General features: G+C 37.0%; 3 protein-coding genes across 5 annotated transcripts; all 3 read left to right on the top strand.

Annotated features, from left to right (window-relative positions):
- Window positions 1-2,635: 2,635 nt before the first annotated feature.
- Window positions 2,636-4,358, top strand: LOC125208929. Of its 2 annotated transcripts, none has more exons than XM_048108464.1 (6): window positions 2,636-3,214; window positions 3,362-3,397; window positions 3,541-3,578; window positions 3,661-3,797; window positions 3,881-3,993; window positions 4,077-4,358. In XM_048108464.1, exons 1-6 carry the CDS (start codon window positions 2,763-2,765, stop codon window positions 4,249-4,251), a joined length of 951 nt encoding a protein of 316 aa, XP_047964421.1. In that variant the 5' UTR covers window positions 2,636-2,762; the 3' UTR covers window positions 4,252-4,358. The 2 variants fall into 2 exon arrangements, with proteins under 2 accessions (XP_047964421.1, XP_047964429.1); XM_048108472.1 differs by having other exon boundaries at window positions 4,072-4,218.
- A 349-nt stretch (window positions 4,359-4,707) lies between these two features.
- On the top strand, window positions 4,708-7,578 carry LOC125208943 (prostatic spermine-binding protein-like). Of its 2 annotated transcripts, XM_048108480.1 has the most exons (5): window positions 4,708-4,924; window positions 5,002-5,034; window positions 6,634-6,710; window positions 6,802-6,957; window positions 7,119-7,578. In XM_048108480.1, the coding sequence occupies exons 1-5, from the start codon at window positions 4,782-4,784 to the stop codon at window positions 7,472-7,474; spliced, it is 765 nt and encodes a 254-aa protein (XP_047964437.1). In that variant the 5' UTR covers window positions 4,708-4,781; the 3' UTR covers window positions 7,475-7,578. The 2 variants fall into 2 exon arrangements, with proteins under 2 accessions (XP_047964437.1, XP_047964447.1); XM_048108490.1 differs by lacking the exons at window positions 4,708-4,924; window positions 5,002-5,034 and adding an exon at window positions 6,340-6,518.
- A 902-nt stretch (window positions 7,579-8,480) lies between these two features.
- Window positions 8,481-11,757, top strand: LOC125208911 (putative late blight resistance protein homolog R1A-10). The gene is made up of 5 exons (XM_048108441.1): window positions 8,481-10,760; window positions 10,904-10,933; window positions 11,209-11,238; window positions 11,363-11,438; window positions 11,518-11,757. The coding sequence occupies exons 1-5, from the start codon at window positions 8,494-8,496 to the stop codon at window positions 11,614-11,616; spliced, it is 2,502 nt and encodes an 833-aa protein (XP_047964398.1). The 5' UTR covers window positions 8,481-8,493; the 3' UTR covers window positions 11,617-11,757.
- The last annotated feature ends 485 nt before the right edge of the window (window positions 11,758-12,242 follow it).

Below are 12,242 nucleotides of genomic sequence, written 5' to 3'. Positions count from 1 at the left end.
TTTGTGTTATGCATAACTTTGGTTTTGTTTTGATATCAGAAAGTAATTTCATTACATATAATATAATGTTGTTTTGAATGGTTTGTCTGATTCATGTAACTGATGTTTTGCACTAACAAGGACAACATACTAATCAGTATTGCACGATGTCTGATTCATATAGGGGCAAAAAGACAAAATTACCTCTCAAATAATTAATGGAATAACAAAGACCAATATGCAATCACATACTCTATCTGCCTACTTCATAATAATGGATTCTGTTATAAACAATTTTCTATTCTGAATGTTGTATCTTTATGTACTTTATCAAAGTACTAACCGACAAAAGAAGATTGATAAAGATTTATAGACATTTTTTTATTATCATGCTTTATCGTCATTAGTATTAGACTAATATATATGTGCAATAATGGCAACTTTTTTTGGATGGCCTAATTGGACTGATGATTTTTGGGTAGCATTACTCAGATTTCTCCATTCTTTTCATTTTCATATCACTGCTTTGATCACAATTCACACACAACTCATCCTCTCTCCACAACCACCATTCCATACCAGAGAAAAATGACTGCTTATGGTGCTGTGGATTCTCTTAGGAATACAATTTACAATATTCTACGTTGTTCTCGTTTTAGCCTCGTCGGTGGCTCTCAACAAATCATAAAAGGAGTGCAAAAGGAGTTGCTTCCATTGCAAATAACTCTAGGAAGATTGGACAAGACAAGTCCAAGCAGGAGCAGGAAGAAGGTGAATGCTTTGGATGAAATAATCAAAGGCGCAATTTGGAGATTTGAAGACTCTTTGGAATCTCTTCTCATTCAACACATTCCTTCACAATCTGAAATTCTTCCAGAGATAGTCTCCATTGATCTACAGAGTCTGGAAAATTATGCGAATTCGTTGATCCAGAAGCTCGATGATATGAAGAAGGAGTACATTTATGAAGTAGAGAATATGCCTCGAGACGAGCCTATTTCCTCATTCATTGGCTTTCATGGAACCAACTCAAAGATGATCGGATTATCAGACCAATTCCAACTGCTCAAAATCCAACTTATGAAACGCCAATCCAGCCGTGTGTACATGCTTTATGGAACTGCAGGCGTTGGAAAGACCGCTCTTGCAATCCAAATTTACGAAGATGCAGAAATTCAGAGCAAATATGAGTGTCGCGCGTGGGTCACAGTAGGCAGAGTACCTCAACCGATCAGTCAAATTGCACGAGGCGTTCTAGCTCAACTGTGTGGAATTACACAAGGAGGTGAAGACATTAGCGTTCACTGCTTGGAAGAAAGTCTCCATGGCAAAAAATGCCTCATTGTGTTGGATGATGTCTGGGACAGAGAGTTAGTTAGATTCTTGGTGCGTTCCTTTTATGAACGCCTAGGGAATATCAGTGTCATGATAACTGGTCGACATCGAGCATGTATGTTTTTTGAAATGTTTGATCACATAAACAATATTGTTTCTCACAATGAGGTGCGGTTTTTGAATGAAGAAGAAAGTATGGATCTATTATGTGAGAAGGTGTTTGGTGATGAGATTTGCCCTCCTCAACTTCACAAAGCTGCCACCAAAATTGCCAAGCTTTGTGAAGGTCTCCCTCTCTTAATACTCACTGTTGCTGGCATCCTATCGAAATCCGAGCAGAATAGAGATCCAGTCTACTGGAATGAAGTAGCAGAAAGGAGAAATTCAGTCTTTACAGATGCATATAATGATATATCAAAGGTACTTTTCCCGAGCTACGATTACTTACCTCAACATCTGAAAATGCCATTTATGTTTATGGGAGTTTTCCCTCAAGATTATCACACACCCCCTTCCAAGATCATTGATATGTTGACTGCTGAGGGGTTGTTATCCTGTTATGGCAAATGGTTGAGTAGTCTAGCTATCTTCTACAGTCTTGTTTTATACACCATAAAGAGTATTAACAAAACTTCTCATAATGTATACACTTGCGGCTATAAAACTTGTCGGCTTCATTCTTCATGGCGGCACGTGTGTAGAGGAGAAGCTAGTAAGAAAAAGTTTTATCATGTCCTAAATAAGTTAGCTGATGCCTCCGAAGAAAGTCTAAAAGGTCAGCGTGGCTTATGTCTCGAAAACAACATGTTATTTGGTATCAAGGAGTTTTGCAACTTAGTGAGATTGAACTGTGCATCCTCTGCTCGTTTTCTCCTTTTCTATGGTCCTTACCACCAATATCCAATCCCTATAGATGTTGGTTTCATGTTGCTAAGGGAAATAGATGCTCTTGCACAACGTTTCTATACTTTCCCAATAGAAATTTTATCTCTAGTCCAACTAAAGTACCTTGCTCTAAAATGCAATGGAGAACTCCCTGCAACCATATCTAAACTTTTCAACCTTCAAGTCTTAATTTTCCATCCACACATGAAAATTAGACGTCGTGGAGCTCCATCATATGTTCCTATACAAATATGGGAGATGCAAGAGTTAAAGCATATTGAGATATTGGGAAAGAGCCTTGCAGCTCCATCTAATATTGTTCAATTGGAAAAGCTCTCGACACTGGTAGGTGTGAATGCTAGCATTTGTACTATCACGGAACTCTTCAAAAGAATTCCTAACATACGGAAATTAGGAATAGAGATTGAGCAAGCACCGTATGATGACCATAACGATCTTTTGAGTTGCTTCCGTTGCATTTCAACGCTTCAAAGTTTGAAGACACTCAAATTCAGCATCACAAATCCCGTGGTTAGGCATGATCATGTTTTTCCGGTGACTCCATGGTCATTGAAGTTGCCACCTCATTTAAGAAAGTTACATTTGAGTGGAATGGGTTTTCCTTTAAAATATATGTCATTGGCAATTTGCCAGGGCTCGCTGCACTCAAATTGCGTTCCTACGCCTTTCAGGGTTCACGGTGGGATGCACAAAGGAATAGTTTTCGTGAGCTTCAGTTTCTTCTAATTGAAGATAGTGATTTGGTGCAATTGAAACCATCCCTAGGCTTCACTAGTCTTAATTACTTAAGCGTGAAGCATTGCTACAAACTAAAAGAGATCTGTAGGCCTGCTTCTCTGTACACAGATTTCAATACTGTAGAGATTGAGTTGGAGGACTGCAATCCTTTAGCCTTGACTTGTGTCAGCCAATTACGACCGGGAGATCTTAATACGCTGAATGTTATCGCCTCTTCTTCTTTTTACGAGAAACCGACAACTATAAAAATTCGAAGGTTAGTCCTCCAACTGTGCACATCAAATCATATGTCTAATGTCTTAGTCTTAACATATCAAGATAACTGTGGCAACTATCAAAATTGTCTGAATGTAAGTATTTACTTAAGTTCTTTAGATTTGCTAATTCTGAATATTTATTTCAGACATGGAAGCGGCAAGTTACGCAGGCGGGAAGAATGGTAAGATACCATGTTTGGTATACGCATTCGAGGTTTAGAACAAGGATGACATACAAAAAAATGTGACTGTTTACTGCTAAATTATTGCTTCTTGTTCATTTTTAATATAGTACAGTGGTCCTTTTTCTAATTCATTGCTGCAGGGAAGTTGAGGATATAAACGAAGATCAAAATTTTGAAGGTATTAAATCAATTAAGAGAGAAGTAGCTTTGTACTATGATCATCTTTTAAATAAACATTGGCACTTATGTTGAGTATATAGGCAAGGGTGATGATGAGTATACAAATACAAGTGAGGAGCATGAGGAAGAGAGTGATGGTGAATACACGTCTGATGATGAGGATACAGAAGGCGACGATTTGATGAAGATATTGCCACTCGAGGAGAGGGTGATGAAGGTATTAAATATGTGAATGCAGGGCAGTAGCCTTGCATAATAGAGTAATCGTTTGTTAAATTTGTACTGGTGTTGAGTGTATAGGCGAGGGCGTTGATGAGGATACAGAAGAAGAGGATGAGGAAGAGAGTGATGACGAATATGCGTATGATTATGGCGAATAGGAAACAGAGGCAAGCACCAACGTCAAGGAGGATGTGAGTTTGTAGATTGTTTTGTTTGTTTCATGTAGAAGAATGTGGTTAAGTATTTGATGTTGTGTTTGGTTGTTTTAGCATAGGAGTGTGACTTCATGGGGATGTTTGAGGATAAGGAGGTTGAAGGTGAAGAACACTGCAGATTTTTGGGAAGCCATTGTAATAGGCTTAGAAAATGTGTTCTGTTTCAAATTGTTGTTCATATTACACGGTCTCTCCTTTTCTATGGTCCTTACCATCAATATCCAATCCGAATAGAAGTTGGTTTCAGGTTGCTAAGGGAAATAGATGCTCTTACACAACGTTTCTATACTTTCCCAATACAAATTCTCTCACTAGTCTAACTAAATTACCTTGCTTTAACTTGCAACGGAGAACTCCCTGCAACTATATCCAAACTTTTCAACCTCAAGTCTTGATTTGATTATCCATCCACATTTGAATATTAGACGTTGTGAAGCTCCATCATATGTACCAATACAAATATGGGACATGCAAGAGTTAGAACATATTGAGATATTGGGAAAGAGCATTGTAGCTCCATCTCATGTTGCTTCATTGAAAAAGCTCTCAACACTTGTAGGTGTGAATGCTAGCATATGTACTCTCTTGGAACTCTCCGAAAGAATTCCTACCATAAGGAAATTAGGAATACAGATTGAGCTTACGCCTTATGATGATCATAACGACCTTTTGAATTGCTTCGGTTGCATTTCAGCACTTGGAAGTTTGGAGACCCTAAAAAAGAGATCTACAAGCCTGCTTCTGTGTACACAGAATTTGGGCGTATGATCATAGAGATTGAATTGGAGGACTGCAATGCTTTAGCTTTAACGCGTGCTAGCCAATTACAATCAACTAATGATGTTAAGCTTCGTGTTGCTGCCTCTTCTTCTTTTCACGAGAAACCAACAACTTTCACATGTGAAAGGTTAGTCCTCCAACTGCAAAATTAAATTAAGTGTTTTACGTTGCTATAATTTCTGAATTTTATGTATCAATTTTCAGGGATGGAGCTGGCTATATATCTCGGCTGGAAAGGTGAGACACCATGTTTTCTGTCCGTATGTTCAAAATGAATCGTTGTATTATTAAGTTGCATGGATTTAGATTACCATGATCTTTGCTTTTTTCGACATCACAAAGTTGAAAGTAGTTTTATTATATATACTGTTGTTTCGAATCAACTGAAATTTTGCATTCGGGGCTTGGAACAACGACAGCAATAAGTCATGTTGAGAAGTGCAGAAGCAGAATACATACTTATAAACTATTGCTAATTGTGCAATTTTAACATTGTAAAATGGTCCTCTTTAAAAGTAATTACTGCAGATTAATCACTGTTCGCGAATATAAGACCTCTTGTCAGTTTGTAAGTTATCTTGTTCGCGAATATAAGACCACTTTGAGGCTTTCAATCTGCTGCCTGCTACAAAGTCATACACATGTAACTCAAAGTATGTGTAATTCAACAACTTGCGTTTTGGTTTGATTTCCAATAAATGAATCATCCGTGTTATTAGGTTGTCTCCTGAATTTAGGTATTGTAACTTATGTTTGATTCTTAGCAAAGAGAAATTATGGTTATGGTATTTAGGTTGAGTTGTTTGGGATTGGTAGTAGAGGAATAATTTGACCACTCAAGATATGCAAAACTCAATCTTATTACACAACACATAACCAACACGAAGGTCATTGTTATTTTAAAATGACTCAAAAACCAACTAATAATGACATCCGTATGAGATGCATAACTTTTTACCATCAAATTGGCATATCCCATGGTCAGGATTTTGACTGCGTTTTGTATTAAGATCAATTCTTGTTTTGATCAAAATCCGTGAGGGTAGAGTTGTACCTAAAACAATTATAATAATGAAGATGATTATTATGAAGAAGATTATGAGAATAAGGAAGAAGATTATGAAACAATAAGATTATGAGGATACAAATGAGGAGAACAAGGAAAAGGATTATGAATGAATAGGATTATGAGGGTTATGAGGATATAGATGGGAGACAATAAACAGGATTATGATGAAGGAAGATTATGTGGATACAAATTGATTTACCTATCCTACACTCGGACCGATACTGCCTGTGTAGTTGGAGTGGCATGTCGAGCTAGATAGACACTTTATCAAAGAAAAATGTGGAGCTTCCGGTTGTACAATCTGAAAATCAATTAGCTGATATTCTGACTAAAGCGGTGAGATCCAAGAATTTGGCAGAGATTCTTAACAAGCAAGTATCTACTTAACTTAAGGGAGAATGTTAGCAATCAGCTACTGGAAATCATGATAAATATTGAAGCTATGATTTATAATCTAATCCATGCAATTATTGTGTAAATATATTGATCTTTCCTTATACACACATATATAACTCCTTATAAAGGATGAATTCTTGACTGGAAATGCACAACAAAATAAAAGTCGAAACAATTCAACGCATTTCCAATCCTCTCGTTTCATGTCGTCGTACATAATTTGCCCAAGCTGCCGCAACAAAGTGATATGCTCCATGTAAACAAAAAGGACTACACTTGGTCTAAATTGAATGATTCCACACACATAAATTCTTGATTCTTGTTCATTTTTAACATTGTACAATTGTGCTCTTTCAAATTCATTAATGCAGATCCAACTCAGGCGATGAGGATACGGACAAAGGGGATGATTTTGATGAGATGGCCAATTGGGGAGAGGATGGTGAAGGTATTATACATGTGAATGTTATGGAGAGATCGCATTTTTATCCTTTTCAAAAATTGTTTCTGGAAAATTTGTACTAATTTTGAGAATATAGGCAAGGGTGATGACAAGGATACAGATGAAGAGAGTGATGATGAATATTCGCCTAATTCCGAGGATACAGAGGAAGAGGATTGTTATGGTGATTATAAGGATACAAAGGAAGATGATTTCGACGATGAAGATTACAAGGCTCTGTTCGGAAGAGTGGGTGAGTTGAAAATAAACGAGTAATCTTGGTTCGACAATCATTTGGTTGCACAATTAAATTAGCATGATGGCCCTAAAAGCCATTTTTACATTGACAAACTAAATCAAGATAAGTTATTAATGCATCAAATTAACACATCTTACCTACCAAATGGGATACAGAGGATGATGAAGATTATGAGGATACTGAGGAAGAGGATTCAGACAATGAGGATTATAAGGATACTGAGGAAGAGGAAGAGGACGAGGATGATGATGATTATAAGAATACAGATGATGATGAAGATTACAAGGATACTGAGGAAGATGATTCAGACGATGATGATTATAAGGATACCGAGGAAGAGGATTCAGACGATGAAGATTATAAGGATACTGAGAAAGAGGATTCGGACGATGAAGATCGTGAGGATTTAGAGGAAGAGAATTATGATGAAGATTATGAGGATACTGAGGAAGAGGAATATTTTGAGGATATATATGAGGATGCTATGGAAAGGATGGAGAAGATTATGTGAGGATACAGATGATGAGAACAAGGAATAGAATGATTAAAAGAATAATTGAGCTAAATATTCAGTGACCAAATTGTAATCCGACTTATACATATTTTTTAAATGAAATAGTGATTGATTTTAGTCAGTTTCAAAATATAACAATTACAGTAATCTAATAGTGTACTACACAAATAAAAATATCTAGTAAATTACCTAAGTTAATTTCAGGAAAACAAGGATACAGACGAGGAGATTATTGAGATACGGACGAGGAGAACGAGGATACAATGATGACGAATGTACGTATGATCGCCAGCATACAGAGGCAATCAAGATTTTAGATCATTCCAGGAAAATCAAGAAAGTTGGCCCCATATTTGTATAAAATCAGGAAAAGTATTTACATACAAAAGCAGATTGGAAAAGATGATTTATATTATTACGCGTTATGAGCATTATAGTACTTATTAGAATAATATTTCAAAAGTGATAAAGAAGAGTAAAAAAGCCTTCAAATCAGGAAGTTAGGCACAAAGTGTATGAACACAATGAGACCATATATTGTGTATAGCCAAATTAAACTGAGATTTACTCATATCACATTACCAGTTTTATTCCTTCCACCACCAGCTTTCATACAAGAGACATGACGGCTTACGGTGCTTTGAATTCTCTTCGGAATACAATCAACGATATTCTCTGTTGTTCTCGTTTCAGCCTTGTTGGCCGCTCTCAACAAATCATGCAAGTCATGCACAAGAAGCTGGAGCCGTTGCCTGAAATTCTGGAAAGTTTGGACAAGACGAGCCCGAGCAAGAGCCGGAAGAAGGTGAATGCTTTGGATGGAAGAATCAGAGATGTTATTTGGAAATTTGAAGATTCGTTGGAATCCCTTCTCACTCAACAGATTCCTTCACAACTCGAAACTCTTCAAGAGATAGTCCCCGTTGATCTGCAGAATCTGCTATATGATGCAAATGTCTTGATCCATGCGATCGAGGGTATGAAGAAGGACTACATTTATGAAGTGAATTAAGCATATGCCTCGAGACAAGCCTATTTCCACAGAAATTGGTTTTCGCGGAACCAACTCAAAGATGATTGGGTTATCAGACCAATTCGAAAAAGTCAAAACTCATCTTCTGCAAAGATATACGCGTGTGTATGGCCTTTATGGAACGGCAGGCATTGGGAAGACCACTCTTGCTATGCAAATTTATCAAGATGAAGAAATTCAGAGCAAATTTGAGTGTCGCGCATGGGTCACTGTAGGCAGAGTGCATCAACAGATCAGTCAAATGTCACGAGGCATTATAGCGCAACTCTGTGGAAATATACATGGAGATGAAGAAATAGGCGACAGCCCGGAAGAAGTAGGTGACTACTTGAAAAAACAATTGTATGGCAAGAATTCCTTGATTGTGTTGGATGATGTCTGGGAGGTGACAAATGCATGGTATTTCTATCATGTACCATACATAGAAATGGGATGTATTAATGTCTTATTTACTGGCCGGCATCGAAAATGGATTGGAGATTATCTGGAAGGTAGTTCGTTGTATGAGGTGCGGTATTTAAACGAAGAAGAAAGTATGGAGCTACTATGTGAGAAGGTGTTTGGTGATGAGATTTGCCCTCCTCAACTTCACAAACTTGTCACCAAGATTGCCAAGCTTTGTGAAGGCCTCCCTCTCTTGATAGTCACAGTTGCGGACATCCTATCCAAATCCGAGCATAACAGAGACCCAGTCTACTGGAATGAAGTAGCAGAAAGGAGAAATTCAGTCTTCACGGATGCATATAATCAAATATCAAAGGTACTTTTCCCAAGCTACGACTACTTACCTCAAAGTCTTAAAATGTCTTTTCTGTTTATGGGTGTTTTCCCTCTACATTATGACACCCCACCTTTCAAGATAATCACTATGTTGACTGCTAAGGGGTTGTGGTGTGATTGGAAATGTTTGACGGATCTAGGTTTCGACTATAGTCTTGTTTTACGCAACTTCAGGAGTGTCGATAAAACTTCTTGTGAGTCAACTTATCGCAAGTATAAAACTTGTTGGCTTCATTGTTCATGGCGGCACGTGTGTAGAGGAGAAGCTAGTAAGCACAAGTTTTATCGTGTCTTAAATAAGTTGATTGATGCCGGTGAAGAAGTTCTAAATGGTCAGCGCGGCTTGTGTCTTGAAAATAACATTTTATTTGGCATCAAAGAGTTTGGCAACTCAGTGAGGTTGAACTGTGCATCATTTACACGTTCTATCCTTTTCTATGGTCCTTACCACCAATATCCAATCCCTATAGATGTTGGTTTCAGGTTGCTAAGAGAAATAGATGCTCTTACACAACGTTTCTATACTTTCCCAGTAGAAATTCTTTCTCTAGTCCAACTAAAGTACCTTGCTCTAACTTGTAACGGAGAACTCCCTGCAACTATATCCAAACTTTTCAACCTTCGAACCTTGATTATTCATCCACATCTGAATATTAGACATTGTAGAGCTCCATCATATGTACCAATACAAATTTGGGATATGCAAGACTTAGAGCATATTGAGATATTGGGAAAGAGCCTTGTAGCTCCATCTCATGTTGCTTCATTGAAAAATCTCAAAACACTTGTAGGTGTGAATGCTAGCATTTGTACTGTATTGGAACTCTCCAAAAGGATTCCTAACATAAGGAAATTAGGAATACAGATCGAGCTAACGCCTTATGACGACCATAACAACCTATTGAGCTGTTTTGATTGCATTTCAACACTTGAATTGGATATACTCAAATTGAGTATAACAAATCCTGTGGTCAAGAAAGATCATGCTTTCCCGGTAACTCCCGGGTCACTCAAGTTGCCACATAATTTGAAAAAGTTACATTTGAGTGGCATGGGTTTCCCGTGGGAATACATGGATGTCGTTGGCTCTTTGCCATTTCTTCAAGCCCTCAACCTGCGATCCTACGCTTTTCAGGGTTCACATTGGGCAGCTAAAAGGTATAGTTTTAGGAATCTTCGGTTTCTTCTTATTGAAGAAAGTGATTTGGTGCAATGGAAGCCAAGATACGGAAGCTTCCCGAACCTAACATACCTGAGCATGAAACATTGCTACAAACTAAAAGAGATCGGCAAGCCTGCTTCTCTGACTCTGTGGTCAAGTGAAAATCCAACCAGAATGATTGAATTAGAGGACTGCAATCCTTTAGCATTGATTTCGGCCAAACAATTAATACCGGATGATGGTGTTATGCCTCATGTTATTGTCTCTTCTTCTTATTATGAGAAACCGACAACTATCAAACTTGAAAGGTTAGTCATCCATCTACAGATCAAATCATGTCTTAGTCTTCAGGATAACTGTGAGTTCAAATTCTAATTAAATTTTGATGTATCGAATTAAGTGTTTTCGGTTTATGTATATAACTTCCGGATATTTATGTATCAACTTTCAGGCAAGTCAAGCATATGACGAATCAGGAAAGGTGAGACACCACATTTTCTATCTGCAGTTCAAAATCAGTCATTGTGTTATAGGGTTGTTTCACTTTGGTTTGACATCACAAAGTAATTTCATTACATGTACTGTTCCCTGTTTTGTTGAATTAACTGAACTTTTTTGCATTTGAGGCTTAGAACAAAGGCAACGTAAGCTTTCTCTCATTTCCTTTCAACTAAAAGATGTGACAGTTGAAAACATGTAAATAACTTTTTCGGATATTTATGTATAACTTCTGGATATTTATGTATCACTTTTCAGGCAAGTCAACCGTATGAAGTATTATGGGAGGTGAGACACCGCATTTTTCTATCTGCAGTTCAAAATCAGTCATTGTGTTATAGGGATGTAAATTATTTTTTCTTGTTCAGTTTTAACATTGTACAATGATGCTCTTTCAAATTCATTACTGCAGGTCCAAGTCTGATGTTGAGGAAGAGGATGATGATGGTGATGTGAAGAAATTTCCGACCAAGGGGAGGATAATGAAGGTATTGTATATGTGAGCTTTGTATAATGATCTTCTTTTCCATTTTAATTGAAAAATTGGCACTAATGTTGAGGATATAGGCAAGGGCAAAGATGAGGAGAATGAGAAAGAGAATGGTGACGAATATACGCATGATCATGAGGAAACAGAGGCGAGCGCAAACGTCAAGCAGCATGTGAGTTCATTGAGACATTTTAAATTTTCAGTATCAGATCAGCTATAAAGAAAGATTATGTAATCCACTTTTGAATCTGCTGCTACACAGTGCTACACATGTAAATCATGAATTTTCTCTAAGAATTCAACAACTTGTGTGGTGATTTCTTGGTATTTTGGTTTGATTTCAAATAAATGAATTATTAGTGTTGTGTGTTAGAGTATTATGTTGTCACCTGAATTCAATAATTAAAACTTATGTTGGATTCATTCTGTGGGATTGAGTATATGATTGAAAACATTACTTGAGCATTTAAATAAATCTGAGGTTGGATTATTAGCAAAGAGGAAAAAAAAATACTACTCCTTAACAAAAACAAGAAACCAGCTCACACCACACAAAAACAAAACAAAATTGCAACAGTACAATTGAAAAGCAAAACAAAATTACAGCTTAGCAATATTTAATCAATTTTCCCTAAATAAAGACATCATAATTATTCCCAGATAAAATCAGTCATGAAGCATAAAATGAACAGTATTCTCAAATTTATAATGAAGCATAAAATTGACGCCAGTAAACTAATCAGATAACCAAAGAAAATAAAGATGAGATTAATTTTGAAAGGGATAAAAGTATAAAACTGCT

This window comes from Salvia hispanica, chromosome 1 (genome assembly GCF_023119035.1).
Source record: "Salvia hispanica cultivar TCC Black 2014 chromosome 1, UniMelb_Shisp_WGS_1.0, whole genome shotgun sequence".
Classification (NCBI taxonomy): domain Eukaryota; kingdom Viridiplantae; phylum Streptophyta; class Magnoliopsida; order Lamiales; family Lamiaceae; genus Salvia; species Salvia hispanica.
This window is presented reverse-complemented; position numbering and strand designations above follow the sequence as displayed.

Bases quoted from the DNA above. Each gene is read 5' to 3' on its own strand.
- LOC125208943 (XM_048108480.1), top strand. From the start codon at position 4,782: ATGATCATAGAGATTGAATTGGAGGACTGCAATGCTTTAGCTTTAACG. The intron at 4,925-5,001 runs GTTAGTCCTCCA...ATCAATTTTCAG, and splicing joins ACAACTTTCACATGTGAAAG to GGATGGAGCTGGCTATATAT. The intron at 5,035-6,633 runs GTGAGACACCAT...TCATTAATGCAG, and splicing joins TATATATCTCGGCTGGAAAG to ATCCAACTCAGGCGATGAGG.
- LOC125208911 (XM_048108441.1), top strand. From the start codon at position 8,494: ATGCCTCGAGACAAGCCTATTTCCACAGAAATTGGTTTTCGCGGAACC. The intron at 10,934-11,208 runs GTGAGACACCAC...ATCACTTTTCAG, and splicing joins CATATGACGAATCAGGAAAG to GCAAGTCAACCGTATGAAGT. The intron at 11,439-11,517 runs GTATTGTATATG...TTGAGGATATAG, and splicing joins CCAAGGGGAGGATAATGAAG to GCAAGGGCAAAGATGAGGAG.
- LOC125208929 (XM_048108464.1), top strand. From the start codon at position 2,763: ATGGTCATTGAAGTTGCCACCTCATTTAAGAAAGTTACATTTGAGTGG. The intron at 3,398-3,540 runs GTAAGATACCAT...TCATTGCTGCAG, and splicing joins TTACGCAGGCGGGAAGAATG to GGAAGTTGAGGATATAAACG. The intron at 3,994-4,076 runs GTGAGTTTGTAG...GTTTTAGCATAG, and splicing joins GCACCAACGTCAAGGAGGAT to GAGTGTGACTTCATGGGGAT.